At 35.0% G+C, this 24,611-nt stretch overlaps 1 protein-coding gene across 5 annotated transcripts in view; it reads right to left on the bottom strand.

The window, feature by feature from the left end:
• The window catches only part of hyd (E3 ubiquitin-protein ligase hyd), a 680,323-nt gene that overhangs the window by 222,369 nt on the left and 433,343 nt on the right, over positions 1-24,611 (bottom strand). For 3 of the 5 annotated variants that reach the window (XM_090411567.1, XM_090411568.1, XM_090411570.1), the window contains one exon: positions 16,142-16,324. In XM_090411567.1, coding sequence (XP_090267693.1) covers positions 16,142-16,324 — 183 coding nt within the window. The remainder of the gene's footprint in view (positions 1-16,141; positions 16,325-24,611) is intronic. The other 2 variants (XM_090411569.1, XM_090411572.1) reach the window with 1 other exon arrangement.

Raw genomic sequence — 24,611 nt, 5'->3', positions numbered from 1 at the left:
TCTTTTTAGAGATCTTACAAACAGCTAGCAAATAGAGATATGAAGAGATAATTTATTGGACTTTTGAATTCTTATCTTGCTTTGAAAAGGCAATGCTAATGATAATTGCCCTTGGCTAGGAATCTAGATATTTGTTTTCATAAAATATTCTATTATACAGATAGGGCAACTGATACGTGGAAGATGATGACATGCTTGAACATCTCATAACTGATGCCATCTATTTCTACAACACTTGGTAAACACTGAAGCAAAGCAGCATTCAGTTCTTCATTATTGAATAACCAAATGTATCCAGATGCTCAAATTGTATCGATCTTGGTGGTAGTAGCAAATACTTAAATGAGAACCCTTGACGACTGAGTGGAGAAGGATCCCATGTGAAGAGCAGTTGAAAACAGGTCAGTCAATCCTAAGGGAAAGGAGAAATCCGTTCTGAAGCGGGACATTGCGATAAATAGCTTGTCAGCCAGTAGACTGAAAAGAAATTGGGTTAATATTCCCAAAACCCGGAAAAGTTCACTGGAGTTCTGGAGAGAGTTGTCTTTTCTTTGTAAGAGTTTGGCTCTCAGGAATTGGTTCGTCCAGAGATAGGGATGCTATCCCCCCCCATAAGGCACCACACCTCCTGTGGTGTCCAGAGTGCTCATGTTGGCTCTTGAAAATCTGAGGGAGAGTGCGATTTTCATACCAGACCATACCCATATTCACAGCAGGTCTCCAAGGTGAACAGCCTCTAGTCGATAGATAGAGTAATGTAGGTAAGGGAATTCAGCAAGACGGATCTGTAACCTCGGGACAAGAATTGGCTCTGAGGACTGGGGGTCCGAAGTAGATATGGCACTGCACCAGGACTGGGCGAAGCTGTCCGGTGATGGAATAGTTTAGCCCCAGAGCAGCGTCGGGGCCTTCTCGTGGAATACCTCAGCTGTGTGACATGCTGGATGGCCCCATCTGTTTCTGCTGGAAACTAACAGCTAACTCAGAACTAGCATGGACCAGAGGAATCAGACTGTCTATTTAAAACAAAGCAATCTGATGGTCGTTGAGAGGTGCTGCTGCAAATGTGCTTTCTGGCCAGTGGTTTGAATGTTTAAGTGAAAGAATATCAATCAAAGTTGGGGTAACTGATGGGAATAAACATGACTCTCCTTGAGGTAGATGTTGTTCAGAGCCCTGGTTCTGCTGGTCAAGTAAACTAGCCATTTTACATTGATCTCTTTATGAGAGAATAATCATCAGAGGGAGTCTGATGGTTGACAGGAGCATGAAATAGCACATACAAAAAAAAAAAAAAAAAAAAAAAAAAAAAAATCCTAGTAGAAGGCCAGGTCCAGCACGCCTCATATGAGGATCCAACATGCAGAATGTTGCTCTGAATATCGTAGGAAATTGCCAACCCACCTGTGCACCTATATCGTAGGGAATTTGGCTATCTAGCTTCCATCATTAGATGATCATGCTAGAATTCAAGGAGATGGTGTACTCTATTCAACCCTAACACCCTGCCCCAGCACAGCAATTGTTGGGAACCTTTCTTGTCTGACTCTCTAGCGATGGATGTCTCGTTGGGTTGATTTGGTGGCTCTGTAGTATGTATCTGCCACAAATGAATTCCTCTATTAAGATGGAAATGATATCCCCCATTAGCTTAAACAGGAATACGGCTCATGTGCTTGGTCAGATTACAGAAAGGTGCAAGTTCGACTGGCCAAATCCATGGCCAGCGCTGACCATGGATTTGAGAACCAATCCTTGTCCTGAGATTACGGATCCATCTTGCTGACTTCCCTAACCTACATTACTCTATTGAATAGAGGCTGTTTACCTTGGAGACCTGCTGTGGATATGGGTATGGTCTGGCACAAAAATCACACACTCTCCCTCAGATTTTCAAGGGGCGACAGGAGTTGCCTTTACAAAGAAAAGGCAGCTCTCACCAGAACTCCTGTTGACTTTTTTGATTTTTTAAGGTCAACAATTCAGTGGAGTAAAAAGATACTGCTAATGTTTCAACAAAATTCTCCATCAAAATACCGATAACTAGCACTTTTTTTTTTTCTTTTTGAAAAACAATAGGTGCTGGCATGCATTCTTTGCTAGCAGGAAAAGTTGCATAAAATGATAGTGCATCCATATATCTCATGTCACTGTTAATAAAAGTACTGGTGCATTGTACCATTGTGTACCATACAAAAAAGAAAAAAAAAAGGACTGTTGGTAATTGCTCACCCATGTATTCTTGGGTGAGCAATTATGCATCATTTCTGAATTTTGTCCCCAAGACTATACTGAGTGAACTGATTACAGATGTAAACTGAATCCAGGAGAAATTTTTATGCTTAAAGACAAGCATATTTGATATTAAGCTATATACTCTGCATTTTATTATGGTCTGGGACAAGTTAAATGGAATAGTTAATCATGTCTCTCTAAATTGATTCAATCTTCTGCTGATAGTAGAAAGGCTGACTATTGCAAAATCAAATTCTAAGGATTCAAAATTCTGTCATTATGGATCACAGTGACATACTGCAATGTAGGTTCCTTACTAGGCAAGCAAAGATCCTACATTGTGGTGCACAAAAGCATGTGGCTTCTGCAAGAAGACCTTGATGTCATTAATGTTTTAGCAGAAGCCATGAAAATTCCATCATACAGAGGTATTCAATTATTTATGCTTAGTAATCCATCTGGGATCTGGCTTTTGATTTTGAGCATTTTTGCATTTCTGTCTTGGACTTTTCTTTTTTGTGAAAATTGTGATGTCATTAGCTATATTTTCCTCCTCAAGAAAAAGAACCAAGCTGTAACTAAATTCAATTCCATTCCAGGATACTATGAATTTTAATAATTTTGGATTCTTCTGTAGATATAGAAGAAACCATTTATTTTCTGCTGTGATTGCCAGATTTTCTTTATTCAGTAATGCCAATTACATTGATTATATTTATTTATTATTATTATTTTTTTTTTTACTAAAAGAATCATGTAATGATATCACTTTTGGTGTGTTTTCTGGATTGTGGTCATATGGATTAAATTTCCTTGAATTAATGGAAGACTAAATTGTAACATTTAGGGATGGTGTAATATTCTAAGAAGGCAGGATGGTCATATGAGTGAATATCCCTTTCGATACCTTTTAACTGCTATTGTTTATATCCTGACATAGAATATTCTGCTCTATCTTGATCTTTTAAATATCTTTCTAATCCTTTCTACATTTAACATATCTGGGAATATGCTGGATGTTTCCTTCACAATTGGTACATTTAAGTATTTTACATGTGCAGTCTTTGTTTTCATGCACTTTATTGTCATACTGAACACAGATGGCATAGTAATAACAAGCGGTTTGAGTATGAGTGTCTTTGTGGCACTGATAGCATCTCAAAGAGTTTTTGGATGTAGAACTTGCTTTAACTGATGCTGGAAGTTAAGCTGTGTTTAATGCAAGGATGATATTGCTGGTTGGTACAACCAGGAAGGAGCAACTCCCTAAGTTGAATCTGATTATGCAGGAATGCTAATCAACATTCCAACATAATTTTCCATAAAAAATTTGGCTTTTCCTTTGGAAAGGCCGAATCTTTTATGGGGAGGGTACTGCAATTGGTATTCTTCTCCAATGGATACTGCACAAAGGAGATGTTCTGAATTTTTTTTTAATAAGATGTTGGTTCTATCAAGATATCTCCTAAACAGACTTTTATTACTGATTTTGGGAAACATGCCAATAAGAAAGGTGACATTTTCCACTGCACATTCACCAAAAGATTGAATGGTGTATTTGAATATGTTTCTGCTGTTTTCTTGTTTTTTTTTACATCAACTGATGTGCCAACTGATTCAGGAATGAGCCATTGTTCCTTGAAAAAGACCTGAAATCAGAAGATGAAGGGTTTATTCTCAAGGATAGGAGAATATGTCAGAGCTGGAATTCCACATAAATGCTCATGATTCAGCAAAAAATGACTGCTCATGGAAGTCGAATGCCAGAAATATTCTGGGCAAAAATACTGGCGCCAGAGCAAGCCTTGGACCATTTTCTGGATCAAGGGAAGGAGACTTACTTTGACATATTTAATCCCTTGCTGATGAGCCAACTATCAATTACTCATAGTTAGGCCATCAAGGCCTAGTTATGAGTAATTGTGCATGTCTTGCCAAAGCAGGGAATATGCACCTCTAGAATCATACATTCCCTATATATATATATATATATATATATATATATATATATATATATATATATATATAACGAAACCTGTGGTGAATTCATCACTAAAAACACACGAAATAACCACAGAAATGATTCTGATACTCTACTGTACTGATGATGTCCCAAGATACTTGGGATGAAATATTTACAAATTAAGTAGTCATTACTGTGGTTATTACGTGTGTTTTTAGTGATACATTCCCTATGCCCACTATACTATACAAAAAGCAAGTTGCACTGCATGGCACAGTGGCAGGACACTGGATCTCCATGGTCTAAAAACCAAGAAACTCAAGAAGACTAAGGAAAGGCAGGATAAAAATACAGGAAGAAAAGTTTGTAAAAAGAGGAATGGAAAAGAGCAATATAAAATTCTATAATACTACTCACAAAGACTGAGTATAAACATTGACCATCATATGGAATGTCTCCATGGAAAGAGAAACAAGGATCTTTTTCAATAGGCCTTTGTATCAAATCAAACACCTTAAATATCATGAGAAACCACCTAAGTTCCTCAAAACCTTTTCCATGGCATTTATCCATGGAAATCAATCAAGATATGTCCAAGTAGTGCAGAAGTTGACTATTAATGAATTTCTCTGGGTGAGAGCAACAGCATGGTAATTTGATGGTAAGGGACTGTCAAAATCATTAAGAAAATATGTTGAATGCAGGGAATCTGGATTAGTAAATTTGGCTTTGAGTAAATGGAATTATGACCAAAGCACCTCAAGTTACTACATGAATGTTAATGGCATGAATTTTCTGGATGGTTCTGAATGCATGAAGGTGCCTTGCATTCTACAAGAAGGGGAAGGTGGGGGAAATCCAAACAAAGGTCTTTCCAACTGAAACACTAATGTATTATTCTTCAACTAATATCCAAGTAGCATAAATACCAGTACAACAGGAAATAAAAATAAAAATAAAAAAAAATAAAAATAAAAATATGGATAAGATCTGGAGCACATACTGTTAAAACAATCAAAAAATGTCACTTGGAGCAAAAGACTTTCTAGTATCTGGATTGAACAAGATTCCTCTGATCATTTTCTAATGAAAAGCAAAGAAGACACGAATGCTGTGACCTCTGAAAGATATGGAATTTAACAAGCATTAATACAAGAAATGGAAGGAATCTAAGAAGCCAGATGAGGCTTTTCAGGTAAGAAAGGAAATGATCATCTTGCCAGAGTGACTGAGTTACTCTAGCAAGACCCCCAGAGATCATGCATGTCATTTTGGTATGATTTCTACTCTTGTGCTTTTAACCCTTTTCAAAACTTGGTTCTGGATGTGGGGTGCTTAAGGGTCAAAGCAGTATAACTGAGAGGAGACCTCCACATAGCCTTTAAAGGAATGCGGAGAACTGACAAGTCTGCAGTTAGAATTGAAAGAAGTACAGGAAAATGGTTTAATGTTAAATCTGGTGTCAGACAAGGATATACATTATCCCCTCTGTTATTCATTATCTATATGAATTAGATTATGAAGGAAAGTGGTATTAAACCTGATATCAGAATGGGAGATGTTAATGTTAGCTCTTTGCTTTATGCAGACGATGCTATACTTCAAAATAAATCCGCTACATGTATGGAAGATTCCCTGACTAAATTTTATAAAACTGTTCTAATAGATATGGTATGAAGGTCAGCAATAACAAGACAAAGACAATGAAAATAGGCAGAATCACTGAAAATGTCAACTGCATTGTGAATGGAGAACCTATAGAACAAGTAAAGCATTTCAACTACTTAGGCACCATTTTTAGTGAAGATGGTAAATTAAACATGGAAATAGACAACAGAATCAACAAAGCTGGTATGGTAGGAAGTCAACTGAATAAATTTATATGGAATAAGAGAGAAATTAGTCAGAACACTAAATTAGCAGTATACAACACAGTGTTCAAACCACTTTTAACTTATGGATCTGAGAGTCGGGCCAGAAGTAAAACACTTGACCAAAGACTAGAGACCACAGATAGGAGAGCCCTGAGAAAGATTAGAGGAATACACAGATGGCATCAATGGCAATATCATATTAAAAACAAGGATATTAGGAAAGAACTTGACATTGTCAGCATCCAGGAATGCGTTAGCAGAGCTAATCTCAGGTGGTATGGTCACTTAAACAGAATAGGTGAGGAAAGATTAGCAAAATAAGTGTTCTCTGCCAGGTTAGCAGCAAAACGACCCAGAGGAAGACCAAGATATAGGTGGATTAATACAGTACAAAGTGCCTTAGACGAAAGAAATATAAGATCTGATAATGTTTGAGTCTTGACAAGTAACACAGATTTGGAGGGAAATTGTAGATAGGAAGTTAGTAATGATGTAATTTTTTTCATGTAGTACTATCATATCCTGTACACCCTTTGAGGGTACATGGCAGGAATTTGATGATGAGTTCTGGATGTTACAAAAATTCGCTTGCAAATATATAAAGTTCTAGCATGTCTTCGTTTATCACCTTTGGCACACTTCCTAGAGAATGAGAATGGGATCCAAGATTTAGATAAGGGATGAGAATTTAAAGCATAACAGAATAATTTGCATTTGTATAAGAATTGTTTTAATGGCATATTGAATGCACGTTTTGGAATAAAACACTAGCAACAATAACTCAACCAAAGAAATGAAGCAAAGAAATCACCAGAAGAGTTCATATAATACTATGCAAAACAGGAATGAAAATAGCAGTAAAATCACAGTTAATATTCTTATAATGCTAAGCAACACAAGAGTGAAAATGGCTGTGTAAGTATTGCTCCATGGAAGAAACCAATACTGTTTTTTTGTCATTTTAACTGCCAGAGGATAGATAAGTAGCCATATATGAGATGAAAAGAGTCAAGTATTTGTAAATAGGAAGAGTAGATCAGAAGTAACATGATAACATGTTAGATGATTCACAACACCTTAAGTTAAACGTAACAACAGATACCACTCTACCCACAAGAAAGGAGGTAGAACATGCAGTCAAGAATCTTCCTAATAACAAATCCCCTGGGTGTGATAATATTCCGGCTGAGCTGTTGAAAGCTTTGACTGGCAATATCAGGACAATGGATTCCGCTATAAAATAATACTATTACCTGAAGTTTTTACATCTATCCGCATACCAATTCCAAAGAAACACAATGCACAAAATTGTGAGGATTACAGAACTGTGAGCCTAATATCCCATGCATCTAAAATTATTTTAACCATTGTTAACAAACAAATTGAAAGAGCCATAAGCAGTGAATTGAGTGAACAACAGAAAGGCTTCAGAAGAGGAATGGGAACCATTAATGCTATCCTGGTACTAAAAATACTAATAGAAAGATCACTTGAAAGAAATAGGAACATTTACATATGCTTCATAGACTTTCAGAAGGCTTTTGACGGGTAAAACATAATAAAATGTTTGACATTAGATAAATTAGACATAGAAGATCATGTATACTTAAGATTATAAAAATGATTTACACCAAACAGAAAATGCAGCTGTTTAACAATGAGACTTCTGTAGTGAAAATAAAAAGGAGTTAGACAAGGTTGTATCCTTTCACCAAATCTATTTAATATCTATAGTGAGACAGTGATGAAAAAGATTGAAAAACAAAAAATAGGAATTAGTATCATGATATAAAACAGCGCTTCCCAAACTGTGGGCTGTAGGTTTTCTTGAGGGGGGCCGTGAAATAATGAAAACAAATTTAAAATGTTTTAAGACTAAGTAGATTTTTTTTATTTTAAAAGAAACGTCTTTAACTTTTATTATTTCTTTTTTGTTATTTTTTATATTTTAATGGAAAAATTCACACACTGGTGTTGGTTCACAAACCCTGCTTCCTGCGTATTTCGACGCTTAATGAATATTAGTAAATATTGCTTATTCATATGTTTCATTTCAAAGCAATGGTTAATTGTATTTACTTTGAATGCTCTCCAGGGAAGCTCCAAATCTTCCTGTCCCTTTCATCATGCGTTCGTAATCAGAGACTGTTGATATCGACTTTATATACATATCAAAACTCGTTTTATATTATCACTGTCATCCGAGCTAGTTTTCTGTTACCAATAAAAGTTTCGCATATACTTCACACATGAAAAAAAGCTTAAACAAGTTCATGTGGGGAGATAGTAACTCGCTTGCAGTGGTAAACAACACCCCTCCCTTAACAGCCACTATACTGCAGAGGCAATAAAAACAAGTACTTATATTATGCCAGTGAATATAAGTACTATATTCACTGGCATGAGGAGTCTGTGTAATATATTTCTCAACAAATAGTGCAATTAGACAACTGGAAAAAACACACCAATTAATGAATCACATGTCCCCTCATACAGAAACTATGCTATATAGACTGAAACAAAACCATATGTTGCATGGGAAAACAGAGTATCTAACTAAAAACTATTATTATTCATTAGATGTGTGCGAGTTCGATTTCACAAGCAGCAATAAAATTCAACCGAATGTGTTAAAATTCGTAAAAGTGTTAAAACTAAGTAATATATATATATATATATATATAATGAATGTTATGGCAGTTTCACATATGGAATTCGGTTGAAGAGAGTTAGCATTTCAACTCAATTGTCAGCTATGCTTTTATCTTTCGGGTGCGCGATCTTTTGTTAATACTGCACCAATCATATGCACGTTTTAATAACCTGCCTTTGTTATCTGTTTCGCGTTAGGCTTAATTACCGTAAAGGGAGAAAAGTCACAAAAGAGAAAAATGTTCCTGGTCCAGGAATTCCCTTATTCAGGTAACATTCACTAATTTCATGTTATCAGTCTGTGGTGTGCCAGTATCGGTAAGTGGTGATATTATTTGACATATTCTACGTTAAAAAATTTAACCCTGAGATGGATAAGTGGCTGATAAAAAAATAAAAAAAATTCCCGCTAACAATCAGAAGAAGCAGAAACAGACTGAAAAAAAAAGGACAGTATTTCATCTTTTACCAGAACAGCCCGCATCATCTTCAGAACCAAACGGTAAGAGGCAAAAAATGTAATATATCCATTTGATTTTTGCAATATTCGTTGTGTATGTTTTGTATTGAATATAAATACAATAAATATTATAATAATATATCTCTCTATTACGATTTTGTTTCGAGGGGGGCCGTGAAATATTTTAATTTTTGCAAAGGGGGCCCTGACATCCAGAAGTTTAGGAAGCACTGATATAAAATACAACAATCTTAGATATGCTGATGATACCATTCTAATAGCAGAAACCAGAAACAAATTAATCAAATTACTGCAGCTACTAATTGAAGAAGATAAAGAATTTAGATTAGATATAAATGCAAAAAAGACCAAATTTATGAAAATCTCAAAAGAAAGTAGATCCGAGCCAGAAATATTCACAAACAAAATAAAAATTGAACATACAACAAAATACAAATATTTAGGCACCTACTTTACTGCAGATGGAGAGCAAGATAAAGAAATAAAAATAAGAACAGCCATAGCTAAAGATGCATTCTGGAAAATAAAGATCTGCTCAGAAGTTCTGTGAATATCAAGACAAAGAAAAGAATGATAAGAACATTAGTGGGGCCAATTTTCACATATGGAAGTGCGACCTGGATATTCAAGAAGAGAGTAAGGCAACAGATAATGGCCTTTGAAACGTGGTGCTGTAGGAGAGCTCTGAAAACCCATGGACATTACATGTGACAAATACAGAAGTCCTACAGAGAATGAGAACACAGAGATCTTTATTAGAGGAAATGATCCAGAGAAAGATGAGATTGGCAGGACAGTACTGAGAGGTTCAGCAGGACAGAGTATATTAAGTTTTAGAAGGAAAAATTATGGGGAAAAGGATCAAGAGGCAAAAAACAAAGGACATGGCTTGAAGATATATGATCATGGACAGGATCACATGGCTATGCAGAAACAAAAAGTAAAGTCACCAACAGAGAGAACTGGAAGGACATGGTGCTGCACCCTCTCACTGAGGAAGCTACATGAAGAAGAAAGATCAGAAGCAACTGATACCGGTGAAAATTTGTTGAAAGAAGGGAATGAGACCATGTGTGTGTGTGTGTGTATACACACACACACATACATACATATATAAAGGGATTATTCTGGAAGATTTCAGGAAAAATTTGCATATCTATCCACAAGCTATTTTTTTTTTGCTTACCTTTATTGCAGGTGTTGTTTAAGCTAAGGTGATACTGTTATTGTTTAATTTTCAATCCCACATGAATTACAGTGGCTATTAAGTTCCATGCCCAGGGGAAAATTTTATAATAAAATGTATAAATATACTGCAAAAACTGGATAAAATATTTATCTAAATAAGAATATTTTAAAATTCTTATAAAATATAGAGTTTGTATAAAACTAATTTAAAATATATCATATATAGTTAAATAAATATAAACATAAGAACTAAATCTGCTAAGTCTGATAAGATTTCCCTGATTGTATAAGGTGCAGACAGATTTGTAAAGTGTCTAATATTTATTTATTTCTCTGTGCAGCATTCAATCCATTAAACCTAATTATGAAAGCAAATTCATGAGATTTTTAAGAATGATTAGAAGATGCACAAAGCTATGAAAAATTATTCATTAATATATGCTGAGACTGAGCAGTGAGGAAAATATCCAAAAGATTGCAATCATAAGTACATTCAGTACTTGAAAGAAGAAAAATCTATTATTATTTTAAGTCTTATATGTAGAGAAACAGCCAGCCTGATCAAAAGAGTGGCTGGTGCTTGCTTTCTTGCTTACTTTCTGATTTCTAATTGTGAGTTCAAATCCTACTTTATACATGGAATTCTTTAGGTGGTAGATAAATTCCATTGCTCAATATGAAGAGACCACCACTACCCTGGTTATTAGAGGAAAGTTTAAATTATTTAATTCTTTAGTCCACCCATACTACTAATATAGTATAGGTTGTAACCTATCACAAGTAGATTTCACATTAATTAAAAAAAAATGCCTTTATGGGAGTACAGCATGAGTAACAATATTATCATACTTTTCAAAATGGCATGTAAAAGCTGAAATGGGCATCCAATATAAAAATTGACCATTCCTGAAGTGATACATCAAATGTAGACAACCTCACTGAAACAGCATCTGGGGATAAGTGATCGTTTGAAATAATGTAACTCACTACCATTTGTTTGTTTGTTTGTTTTAGATATAAATGACATATTGGTAGGTTTATGAATCTTAACTTTTTTTTTTTAAACTTTCCCAAAAATATTTTGAAATGTGGAGTATGTGTGCTTCCCATGTGAGCATTTACCATTTCTTAAGTGATAAATCAAGAAATGATAGTAACTAACCTCAATGAAACAGTATTTGACACACACAGGAACAAGGTTTACTTGACATTATTTGCTAAATGTCAAGTAACAAAATATTTTAATAAAGTCATGTTATCTATAAAAGATCAAAGTGCAATCTACCTGCAGGAATATCTCCAGTGAATTATATCCCACCTGTATCTCTGGAATAGTTATTCTAGAGCAGTGGTTCTTAACCTGGGGTGTGCAAGAAAGCATTTCCGGGGTGCGAGAGAAGTTTCTAAATTTTCAGTGGAAACTACCGCACGCTACGTCGACTTTTGGGAACCCTACTCCTACCCTCTCTCTACCTTTGCTTCAGCGCATCGCACTTACCAGCACATGCAGTACAATAAGAAACTGGTTGATATGTGCACGTGTTCGCATACTCTGAGTACGAACATTAACAAGGTGATTTGACGTAGAAACTAATATTAATTTTCTTTAATTCACAAACATTAATCAGTGACTAAAGCCCATATTGGATACGATCAATTGATTACATAAAGGTTTCTGCAAATTTTTAAAAATTATAATTATTATTTTATTGATTGTAGTAACCCTTGTTTATGTCGAAAAAACGCCAATGGAAAGACGATTATGTTGCTTATGGATTCACTTGTACAACAGAAAAAAGATGGCACACAACGACCACAGTGCATTTTATGTTGCAAAATATTTTCAAACTCCAATCTGAAACCATCAAAGTTGTTAGAGCATTTCAACAATCAGCATGGTGGCGAATCTGCAGGACATACTCTCAGCATCTCAAAGTATAAGGAGGCATGATTTGATACAATCGGTACTATCACAAAATTTGACGTTGCCGCACTTCAAAAGCCATTGTTAGAAGCTTTTTATCAAGTGGCATATCTGTGTGCTAAGAAAAGAAAAGGTCATACAATAGCTAAGGAATTGGTAACACCATGTACACTTGAAATTGCAAAAATTGTATTAGGTTCTGAAGCACAAAGGAAAATTCGGTAGATTCCATTATCGAACGACGTGATTCGATCGCGCGTTCAAGATCTCAGTGTTGATATTTTACTGCAAGTAGTAGAAGATATCAAAGCCAGTCCTCTAAAAGTGAGTATTCAACTGGACGAGTCAACTGATGTTGATAATTGAAGTCAGTTGTTGGTATGTGTGTGATACATTAAGGAAAAAGAAATGTTGGAAGAATTTTTATTTTGTGAGCCACTGGAATTGACCACAAAAGGAATGATGTTTTCAATCATATTAAAAACTTTTTTTGAAACATCAAATACCCATGAATGTGATAGGCTCAATTTGCACTGATGGTGCCCCTGCAATGTTGGGCAAAAATTCTGGATTTTTTTCATACATCAAGACAGAAATACCGCAAGTTACAATAACGCATTGCATGTTGCACTGTTATGCACTTGCGTCGAAAGCTTTGCCAGAGAATTTAAAACAACACTTAACTATCGCAGTAAATAGTAAAGTATATCCGAGGACGAGCGCTTAATCACCGTATCTTTCGTGGTGCAAAGAAATCGGTGCTGTTCACACTGTGCTTCTTTATCACACTGAAGTACGGTGGCTCTCCAAGGACCGCATGCTAAGCAGGGTTTTGGAATTGCGCGAGGAAATTATAGTTTCTTACTAACCAAAATTGTGATTTAGTTAAAGCCTTTTGAAAAAAAGAAGCAATACTTCGACTAGTCTACCCAGCAGATATATTTAGCCACCAGAATGAATTAAACACATCAATGCAAGAATTTGGTAAGAACATAATAACAGCTAGTGAAAAATTATCTTCATTTATTGAAAAACTAAAAATTTGGAAACATCAAGTTGAAAATGGGAATTTTGCAAACTTTCCTTTGCTTGATTCAATCGTTCTGGAAAATGAGAAAATAATAATTATACCTGAAATTGCAATACATTTCCAACAAACTTTACCGCAGGAAATATTAGCAGAGTTCAGAGATGGATACTGGATCCATTTCTATTTGACCCAGATTCGATGGACGACGGCTATTAATTAAAGACGATCTTATGGAAATACGAGCCAATGCATGTATTCAAATGGAATTTGAAAAACTGGACTTAGAACAATTCTGGTGTACACAGTTAGAACCTTATCCACAGCTGGCAAAAGCAGCATTGCAGACACTTTTACCATTTGCCACCACCTACCTGTGTGAAATGGGATTTTCATCACTTTTGCACATGAAAACCAAAGCCAGAAATCGCTTAAATGCAAGTGATGACTTATGGGTGACTCTTTCAAAAAAGAAGCCTCGCTTCAAAAGCATTATTATGAATAAAGAACAATAACTAAGCCATTAAAAATTGAGATATTGTTTTGTATGTATATGTAAATGTATGCGTTTATTTTTCAATAAATAAATTATCTTGCAATAGATGTAATTTCCTAAATAAAGAAATAGAAACACATTTTTCAAGGGGGTGCAAGAACTTATTTTTAGATTCAAGGGGGTGCCGATCACTAAAAAGGTTAAGACCCACTGTTCTAGAGATACAGACTGGGATATATTTATTGGAGATATTCCAGCAGGTAGATTGCACTTTGATCTTTTATAGACAATAGCATGACTTTATTAAAAGATTTTGTCTTACCAATCTGCTTACATTTTACAATAGAGTGACAGTGATTTTGATAAGGAGAATGGATGCACAATTTCTTTTAGATTTTGTCAAGGTATGTGACAGAATTCCACACAGGATGTTATTATAAAAGTGTCACTGGGTATGCAAAATAGATTTCTTGAAAATAGAGAGGTTATTTGACAGTATCAAAGATTGAGGTTGAAGCAGGAATCTAAGATGATGCCCATCAGGATACTACAATGCACTGTTTTTGGACCACTCCTGCTTAACTTAAGAGTGTATATTAATGACATTGGGAATGGCCTGGAGGAAAACTTGGAGGTTTTCCTCCAACAATGGAGGAATGTTACTGCTAAAATGAAAAACTTTATCTATTGGTGACTTAACTATAAGATGCAGCTACATTCAATGGTCTTACTAGTAATCTTTTAGTGAAGTTATAAACACTGTTGATATATTCTTCTAGTAGACACGTTTGCTCTTAAAAGATAGCCACTACCAGCATGCTGCTGTACTCAGTTATACTGGAATTCCCCAATGTTCTCTTATTTTATTTATTTTTTTTTTTTTGTATGCTGACAAGAATCTGAAATACACAGAACAAAATTTCTATTGTCAACTAATTTTTCTAAATTAAATGTTTAGTTTTGCATTGTGGCCAAGTGTTTCGTAAGTCACAGTTATCCCCCCCCCCCCCATTAAATACAATCCTGTATTTCTGGTAAAAAGTAATGACCCCAGGAAAGGGGAAAACTACTTCGAAATTCACTATAGTGAATGTGTTACAATAACCCATTTCTTTGTATCCTATGGGTTCGCTGTAGTGCATGTGTGTTGTAAAGAATACTTCTGATAGTTTAAATATTTATATAATTTCTGTAAATTTTTGGAGCAAAAACAGAAAATAAAACAACTCAAGAATTAAAGCAACCAATCAGCTGAGCCTAGAATAATTGTTATTTATTATTTTTGCAAATAAGAAAAACAGAACTTTTCATTTGATGAATTAAAACAAAACAACCACTTAACCTCATTGTGGGCCTGGTCGACCAAGTGGTTAAAGTATCTGCTCTCCAAACAACAGGGTTGTGGGTTCTAATCCTGCCATAGACATGGATGTTTGTGATTGTTTTTAGGTGGGAGATGAATTTCAGTGCCCAGTGTGAGACCAAACTGACAAAATGTGAAATGTAGATTTCACATTTTGTCAGTTATACATGCACTGCTTAACTTTTTTTTGTGAGTGTTGGCTGCAAACTTCAGGCATAAAGTGGCTGAAAAAGCTCCATGTTTGATCTCTAGAGCAGGGTTTCTGGAACATGTAAAAATAAATAAAAAATTACACACACACACACATAATTGACAAAAATGGGAGAAAAAAAATCCTTAGCCCATCCATGGTACAAACGTACTATAGGTTTAGTAATAACCTTTCATGGATGATAACTACATAAAAAAAAAGAATAAATAAAAAATAATAATAATAAATAGCATTCCCAGCTGATACTCAAGGTGTTACCTGGATGAATATTGCATTACACTATATCTACTTCTGCTTCAAATAAAGAAGCAAAATTTAAGATAAGACGACATCATAATAACAATTATAAGTGCACATGAATGCTAAAAATCTGTCTATTCAAGATGCATCTAAAGTTAAAGAACTTATATTTAAATATTTTAAATTAAAGAGTAATTACAATAAGGTTTTAAAAAAATTAAATATTTAAATTACAAATTGACATAAATGATGTTTAAACAATTTTGAAGCAAGTATATTGAATGTTTTTTATTTATTTATTTGTTCTGTTTTTTTTTTTTTTTTTTTTTGAATCCTGCACAAAGAAAATAAACAGATTCTTAAAGCTTAATGCATTTGTTTTCTCAATCTTAACTTTGTGTGGTTACTATAATGTTCACCAAATGCTGAAGTCACAGAAGTTTTTGCATGGTGATGTAAAAATGAAGAAAGAAATTCAACTGTGTACCTTTACTGTTTTCAGCAATTCTATGGACGAAGTTTCCAGTGACATGGTAAAACAATTTACACACACCTGCATCAGATCCAGCAGTGGCTCCTGTTGTGGCACTTCTCTGGGCACTAGCATTGTCTTGGTTACTCTGATAAGATGCACTATCTGGATTACTATCACTGTCACTATCACTCTCCACTGGAAAAAAACATTACTATTAACATAATTCTCTGTTTTCAAAGAAATTGTTATTAAGTTAAGTTGTCCAAAAAAGCATATTTTCTATTTACATATAATATTTGTGTTATTAAAGGCAGTGCTACAGTTTATAAATAAAACAAGTAATATATTTCTAAAACGAATTTACTAGAGAACAGATAGAGAATGATGGGGTAAAAAATGAACAGGACAGAAACAGCTGGCTAATATATATACCTTCCTTCATTTTCTGTTATAATGCAGGATACTATGTGTGGCTGTAATGTGGTTCAAATGTATAAAAAGTGTGTTAAGATGATGTCACTGATATGGAGTATAGACTGAGGAGTGCAGACACAAGGTGTGGTGTTGCTGTATAATGATGTCCACACTGCATACTTTGGAGAAAACTTATTATCAGATGAATCTGTATATTAAAAATAAATAAATAAATAAAATCTTAATCCAACTCTATCAGTTGGTGAGCATGTGACAAGTTTGAAATTCAAATACCCCATACTTGCTGTGAGATATATGATGGTCACAATTTTCAATGATCAATCCTTGGACACCAACAGGAAAGTAATGCAATGTTAAGCAGTGTCCATTACTATGAGATGTTATATGATACTACCAAATTGGAGTAAATAACAGGGCTTACTATTACATGTCAATACATATTTTAGTAGAATTAGGACAAAATAGAGAAGGGAACTATTAAAATGTTTATATTTGATGTGAAAAAGCATCATTATTTAGACTAGATCTTGCTAACTGGCTCATTAGTCTGTGCTACTCAAAAAGTGACTCCAGAGGATTTCACATTTTGTCAGTTATACATGCACTGCTTAACTTTTTTATGTGAGTATTGGCTGCAAACTTGATAATTTTTTTCTTCTTTTAAATATGTTTTCTCCATTATTGGAGAAAACATATTTAAAAGAAGGGAAGAAATAATAAATAATGAACCTTCAATACAGTGTTGTTAAATTTAATAAACTGTGGACACTTCAAGACTTTGCTTTTTAGTTTGTGATATTCATGTTATGTAATTTTTGGTGTTTATTATTTGTGACAGATTGTGATGAACAAAATGAATCTAAAAATACTGAAAACAGTGTTATGATGATGATTTATGGTTTTAATGTAACAGCAAAAGTCATACTGCATCATATCAAAGGTTATAGCAGTACACAAGGTAAGACAATCACAAACATCCATGCTTGCCACAGGATTTGAACCAGTGACTGTTGGTTGGAGAGAGGGTAACTTAACCACTCGGCTAACCAGGCTGATGTAATTTGAGATAATACTTTCATGTTTACAACAGGAGATCACCAGAAGAATGCTACAAATCTGATTCTAGATGGTGAATGGAGGAAAAAAAACCCAGAGGAACTCTTCTGGGTGTTTTTTCTTTTCTTCCCAATCAGTTACCAATATACTTTATGTTTTACACAGGCAAGTGTAGGGAATTTTTTTCACCTAAAACTTGGGTATTTAATCAAGCAACTCAGAAAAACCAACTACCAATCCAAACCTACCAATAATAAACCAGTTAAGATTTAGGAATATGAATAAACTAATAAACACTTAGCAAGTGTTTATCTGCTACACTCTTGACTCAAAGCCTTCAAAATTGTTACAATGAAAAACTCAACTACTAGCAGCAATAAAGGGCTGCCTACTGATTTTCAAAAGCTGGTCATAGCTAAATAATTCTGTCTACTTCCTTTAGGGAATAAAAAGGCACAAGAGGATTTATATTTTATGTTTAGATAGTGTTTAACATAATCTTGCAGAAGAAACCTTTGTCTCACAATAGATAATTTTCTAGAACTATTCTGGAACTGGATGACAGTTCAATTCAGCTTATTTCACTGGGTTGAACTGTCATCCAGTTCCAGAATAGTTCTGTGTGACTGAGGCTCCCAATCATATTTGTCAATAACCAACAAATGGTCTGAAATAACTGAACATTCATAGTCAAGAGAAATAAAATGTACAGTTTGGACCAGGAAAAGTTCATGACCATTTAAATCACTCAGGGTATTATTTTCATTACTGGAGGAAACACAATTTATTCCTTAAACATCTCATCATGGCTAGATAATACTGCTTATTCTATAAGATTATAAATGACGATTATAAAAATCAGACCTGACTGCAACATATTATACTTGACAAGAAATTATTCTTGTTTTAATCCTTTACCCAAGTGTAAAACACTTCAAAGTTTGTGCATGAAATATCTTCATGAGCAGTCTATTTGTATATAGATGATGTTGACTTACATCAAATGCCTCAATGCAATCTACTCGTTTGTGGTCTACTGCAAGCTTTGTTCATCATCAAACAAATGCAAATATAAACAGTAAATGTAAAAATATATGACATTACCAAATTTGTTACTTAAAGATTTAGAGTACTGCTTAATAACAACTATGGTGCAAAAACTTCTTTATTTGCTAAATGACTGCTAAATAAATTTGCCATTTACCCCTCTGATATTCAAAATATCAGAGCGGTAAATTTATTTTAATGATCAGCAAGAACTTTGCAACAATTACCATATATCGAACTATTTTGTAAATTCAAATCTGTTAGCAAACAGCTTAATTTGCAGCCTAATAACTATGCTGTCACTTTCAAATATTCAGTGTAAATTTGTCATGCTCAATGACAAATTCATATATATTCCAACCCAATTTACCATAAAATATGACAAATTTGGTAAGAATGATCCATAAGCCTATAAGTAATTAAGAGAAACCTGAAAAAGATGCATTTGAAATGAGCACAAAACGTATCATTAAGCAGAAGTAATCATTTTATTATTAACAAAAGGGGTGCTTAAGGGTCAAAGCTTTATAACTGAGAGGAGACCTCCACATAGCCTTTAAAGGAATGCGGAGAACCGACCAAAGCTTCTGACCTAATGTCCAATCCTCACCTTCTCGTGGTGCACCCTGTTGGGTATCTACTTTGATACTGAACGAACGAGGATGGGCTGGCAATTTGGGATTTAGCCGACCAAATTGTATTCTTATTGGTTAAACCAAAATAAAAAATGATGGTACAACATGACAAAATTTCATGCCGGCTGGGGCGTCGCCCGGTTAAACAAGGCCCCCGTTGTTTTCGCCAGGGAACCAGGGTGAACAGCAAAAAGTCAACTACTGGAACAAATCTGAAAACAAACCCCAACTCAACATCACCAGAGTTAAAGATCGGTACTATCAACGTAAGAAGCCTGAATGGCAAAGAAATGGAGCTAGCTGAGGAATTAGATAAGTACCAGATCGACATAATAGGGGTGACTGAAACAAAAAAAGACCAAAACTGGTGAGATCTTTTTGAGCAATAAATACAAAATGTTATATTCAGGCAATGACAATCAAATAAAAGAAGGAGTAGCCATAGTATTCAACACAAAATACGAGGCTAATCTTCTTGAATGGCAGTCAGTCTCAAGTAGAGTAATGTGGGCAAATATGAGAATGGGGAACTGGACAATGAGACTTATTTGTGCCTATGGTCCCACAGAAGGTTCTACTAAGGTAGATGTGGAGGAATTTTTTGAGGCTTTAGAAAAAGCAACTGATACAATGAAAAAGGAAAAGTTAGTCCTTGTTGGGGATCTAAATAGCAGAGTAGGAAATGATTGTGAGACATACAAAAATATTTTGGGAAAATTTGGAGAAAAGAGCAAAGCTAATAATAATGGCAAATATCTGTTGGATTTCTGCTCAGGACATCGACTGGTTATTACTAACACCATGTTCCAACATAAAAATATGCACAAATTCACAGGGAGAGAAGAGGAAAGGAATAAGAAAAGTCTCATTGACTATGTTATTGTTGATAGTGATGTTTTCTCCCTGGTGCAGGACACCAGAGTGTACAGAGGATTTGAAATTGGAAGTGATCACTATTTAGTCTTGAGCAGGATAAACTTGAATTTCATATTGAAAAGAATAACATGTAAGAAAGTTTTAAAGCGAATAAAAGTTGAGCAGCATTCAGATGTGAACTGTAGACTAAAATACAGAAAGATTATTGAAGAAAAAATGAAAGAGTTTGAGAACAGGAATCAAACCTTGGAGATTCAGTGGCAAACTCTGAAGAAAACAATGATTGATTCTGCCAGAGAGGCATGTGGTCAGGTTGTGTGCAAGGATAAAAAAATCAGAACTCATGGTGGACACAGGAAGTTAAAGAGGCAGTGAAGGAAAAGAAGAAAGCATATCAAAAGTTCCTGGCAAATAAGTCAGCTTTTACTCTTACAGAATACAGAAACAAATGTAAGAAAGCTAAACAAAAGTCATGGGAGGACTTCGGCAAGAATATAGAAAATAAATATCAAGAAGGTGACAAAATATTCTGGAGGTTGTTGAAGAAGCTTAGGAATGGAGGAAAGAGTGCTGTAAAAGGAGTTAGAGATGATAAAGGTGACATGAAAACAGGAGAAAAAGATATCCTTGAAGTATGGAGTAATTACTTTGAAAAACTGCTAAATGAAACAAGCAGTGATGACAGCACAGTGATAAAAAACACTGACCAGGCATGCAGTCAGGAATACATATCCATACTTGAAGTAGAAAAAGCCATCAAAGGCTTGAAATGTGGAAAGGAAGCAGGAGTAGATGATATTCGACCAGAAATGCTGAAATATGGTGGTATAAAAGTCTTACAGTGTATGCACTGCATAGTTCAGAAAGCCTGGACAGAGGGATGAATTCCCGATGATTGGAGTAGAGCTCTAATAGAGCCCATATATAAAAAGGGAAATAAAACAATGTGAGAATTACAGAGGTATTTCCCTACTGAGTGTTCCTGGCAAGATCTATGCAATTATACTTGAGAAACGGTTGAGAAGAATTGCAGAAGAAAAGCTTGGTGAAGAACAAACTGGATTCAGGCCAAATAGAGGCTGTCAGGATCAGATCTTCACTTTACGACAAATAGTCGAGAAAGCATGGGAATATAACAAAGATCTGTATTTAAGTTTTGTTGATTTAGAAAAGGCATATGACAAGGTGCCAAGAGAGAAACTATTCAATACGCTGCAGTTATATGGTGTCAATGGGGCATTCTATCAAGCAATACTTAGTCTTCATTTGAGTTGTAAGTCTGCAGTTAGAATTGAAGGAAGTACAGGAAATGGTTTAATGTTAAATCTGGTGTGAGACAAGGATGTACATTATCCCCTCTGTTATTCATTATCTATATGGATCACATTATGAAGGAATGTGGTATTAAACCTGATATCAAAATTGGAGATGTTAATATCAGCTCTTTGCTTTATGCAGATGATGTTATACTTCTAAACAAATCCGCTACAAGCCTGTAAGATTCTCTGACTAAATTGAATAGCTGTTGTAATAGATATGGTATGAAGGTCAGCAATAAAAAGACAAAGACAATGAAAATAGGCAGAATCATTGAAAATGTCAACTGTGTTGTGAATGGAGAACCTGTGGAACAAGTAAAACATTTCAGCTACTTAGGCACGATTTTTACTGAAGATGGTAAATTAAATATAGAAATAGACAGCAGAATCAGCAAAGCTGGTATGGTGGGAAGTCAATTGAATAAATTCATATGGAATAAGAAAGAAATTAGTCGGAACACTAAATTAGCTGTATACAAGACAGTGTTCAAACCAGTTTTAACTTATGGATCTGAGAGCTGGGTCAGAAGTAAAACACTTGACCAAAGACTAGAGACCGCAGATATGAGAGTCCTGAGAAAGATTAGAGGTGTGAACAGATGGCATCAATGGCAATATCATATTAAAAATGAAGATATTAGGAAAGAACTTGACATTGTCAGCATCCAGGAATGCGTTAGCAGAGCTAATCTCAGGTGGTATGGTCACTTAAATAGAATGGGAGAGGAAAGATTAGCAAAACAAGTGTTCTCTGCCAGGTTGGCAGGAAAACGACCCAGAGGAAGACCAAGATATAGGTGGATTGATATGGTACAAAGTGCCTTAGACAATAGAAATATAAGATCTGATAATGTTGGAGTCTTGACAAGTAACAGACTGATTTGGAAGAAAATTGTAGATAGGAAGTTAGTAATGATGTAATTTTTTCATGTAGTACTGTCATATCCTGTACATCCCTTGAGGGTACATGGCAGGAATTTGATGATGATGATGACAAAAGTGTTGTCTGGAATAATCAGTTTCCTGCTCTGTCAAGTCATTTCCATCCAGGAGTTTGACTATTATTGATCTCTACCTGAAATCCAGAATGTGCAGAAAAAGATAAGATGGTGAGGAGATGTCTCCAATCTCTTTCATCTAGCAGTTAGTATCTTTCTGTAGGTTTACAGGAGTAAATTGCCCATTTTGAGGGATGAAAAAACCCAAGTTTGAGAAGAAATGAGCTGAGTAGGCCTCACTTGGATGATATACTCTTCAAAGTAGTCACTACTGAGTGAACACTTTTGAAAGATATATCATTCAAGTGAGGTTACTGCTGTGGCATATGAAAAAGGGAGCAGTGTGTGTGTGTGTGGGGGGGGGGGAATAGAGGTGGATGAATTCTTAGGATATTACAGAATTTCAGTGTACATACAGCCATGAGATTATTAGCTCACATTTTATGAGAAGGTTCAAGGCAAATGACAATCCCTCTGACTAGGCTTTTTAATTTACATCTCAGCTCTTGCAGAGTTGGCTATCACCCCATTATCACAATAAAAAAATAAAATATTTCAATGTACAAAACTAAATTTCTTAGCTTATGTTTTTTATAAACATTTGGAATCAGTTATTGTCTAAGGAAAGAGGGCAAAATAATTCCTTTGCATAAGGGAGACTAAGAATGAAGTAGCAAATTACAGACTAATCGGTATCTCATGAGTGGTAGAAAAGCTCGTCAAAAAGAGAATTCAGGAATGGGTGGATAAGAATATGATACTCTTGGCACTCATAAGGAGCCACATGGCTTTATGAAAGGTCAGTCATGCCTCAATAAAATATTAACATTTAATAATAGTGACAGCTGAGTTAGATAAAGAGAATGGCTACATAATAAATATTAGAATAAATTGTGATGGATGTGACAATGGTTATATGGATATCGTAGCTGATGGATGGATACCGCAAAAGTAGTATATGGAGGAAAAGAGCACAAGAGATTAGTGTGGTGTGCAGCAAGGGTATGTGCTAGGACCGTTACTGTTTAATTTGTACATAAATGATACAGGAAGTAATCTGAAGGGAAATATTTAGTAGTTTCTTGATGACGGAAAATTGGGTAGAGTAATATAAATTAGGTACAAGAAGTCATGAGGATACTTCATGTGCAAACAAAGTTTGCAGATTCGGTATTCTCACGACTGGACTACTTTATATATATATAGAGAGAGAGAGCCTAATGACTTCTCAGCAATTGCCTTAGTATCCCATAATGCAAAGTATCCTTTATTTTAGGTGTTTATGGTATGCATTATGAAAAAGGCCACTATCCACTTGAAGTAATGCAGAAGACATATATTTCCCATATACATCTGGGAAGAGTAATAGTTAATCAAGATGATGTGGAGGGTTTGCAGGATGATTTAAATAGGCTAGCAGTATAGACAAAAGATAACGGATATCAGTTTAATTTGGAGCAATGTAAAGATACACATTTTTAGATAATCAGATTAAAAGCTACGTACCACGTTGATAGAACTGTACTCCAAGAAATAGATGAAACTAGGGTTCTAGGGGGAGGTAGCAAATATAAAGTTAAAGTTTAGAGGACATACAGTGTATTTCAATACTCACAGGATTACTTGGCTATTGAAGAATAGACTAACAAGTAGAGACAAGGAAGTTGTTATTTTTCTTGATAAGGGCTTCACATGTCCACATCTGGATTACTGTGCTCAGGTCTGGCACTTGGGTTTCTTGGGGATGAGGAAGTAGTAAAGAAGATCCAGAGGTGACTAAGATGGGGAGTGATGGGTTGCAGAAGTCGGTTGACAGGCAAAAAAGAGGGAATATGATAGAAACATTTAAGTTACTCAAAGGGTTTTATGGGACTGATGCAGGGGAAGTGTTTTAGCACATGGATAGAGGAAGAACAAGAGGTTATCCCTGAAAGTTGAGTACAAGTATAGTTAGTGTGTGTGAGGACTAGGTTTTTCACTTGGAGAGTGGTGAATGAATGGGATGCATTGCTAGACTGTTCTGTACAGCCTGTTAACAGGTTCTATGAAAGGTATGAGAGATACTGTGTGGATAGTTTCGGTGTCCCGTCCATAAGTCTTTGCATCCATGGAGGTG

Source organism: Typopeltis vanoorti, chromosome 21, assembly GCF_054136105.1.
Source record: "Typopeltis vanoorti isolate ZY-2024b chromosome 21, IOZ_Tvanoo_1.0, whole genome shotgun sequence".
In the NCBI taxonomy this organism is placed as follows: domain Eukaryota; kingdom Metazoa; phylum Arthropoda; class Arachnida; order Uropygi; family Thelyphonidae; genus Typopeltis; species Typopeltis vanoorti.
This window is presented reverse-complemented; position numbering and strand designations above follow the sequence as displayed.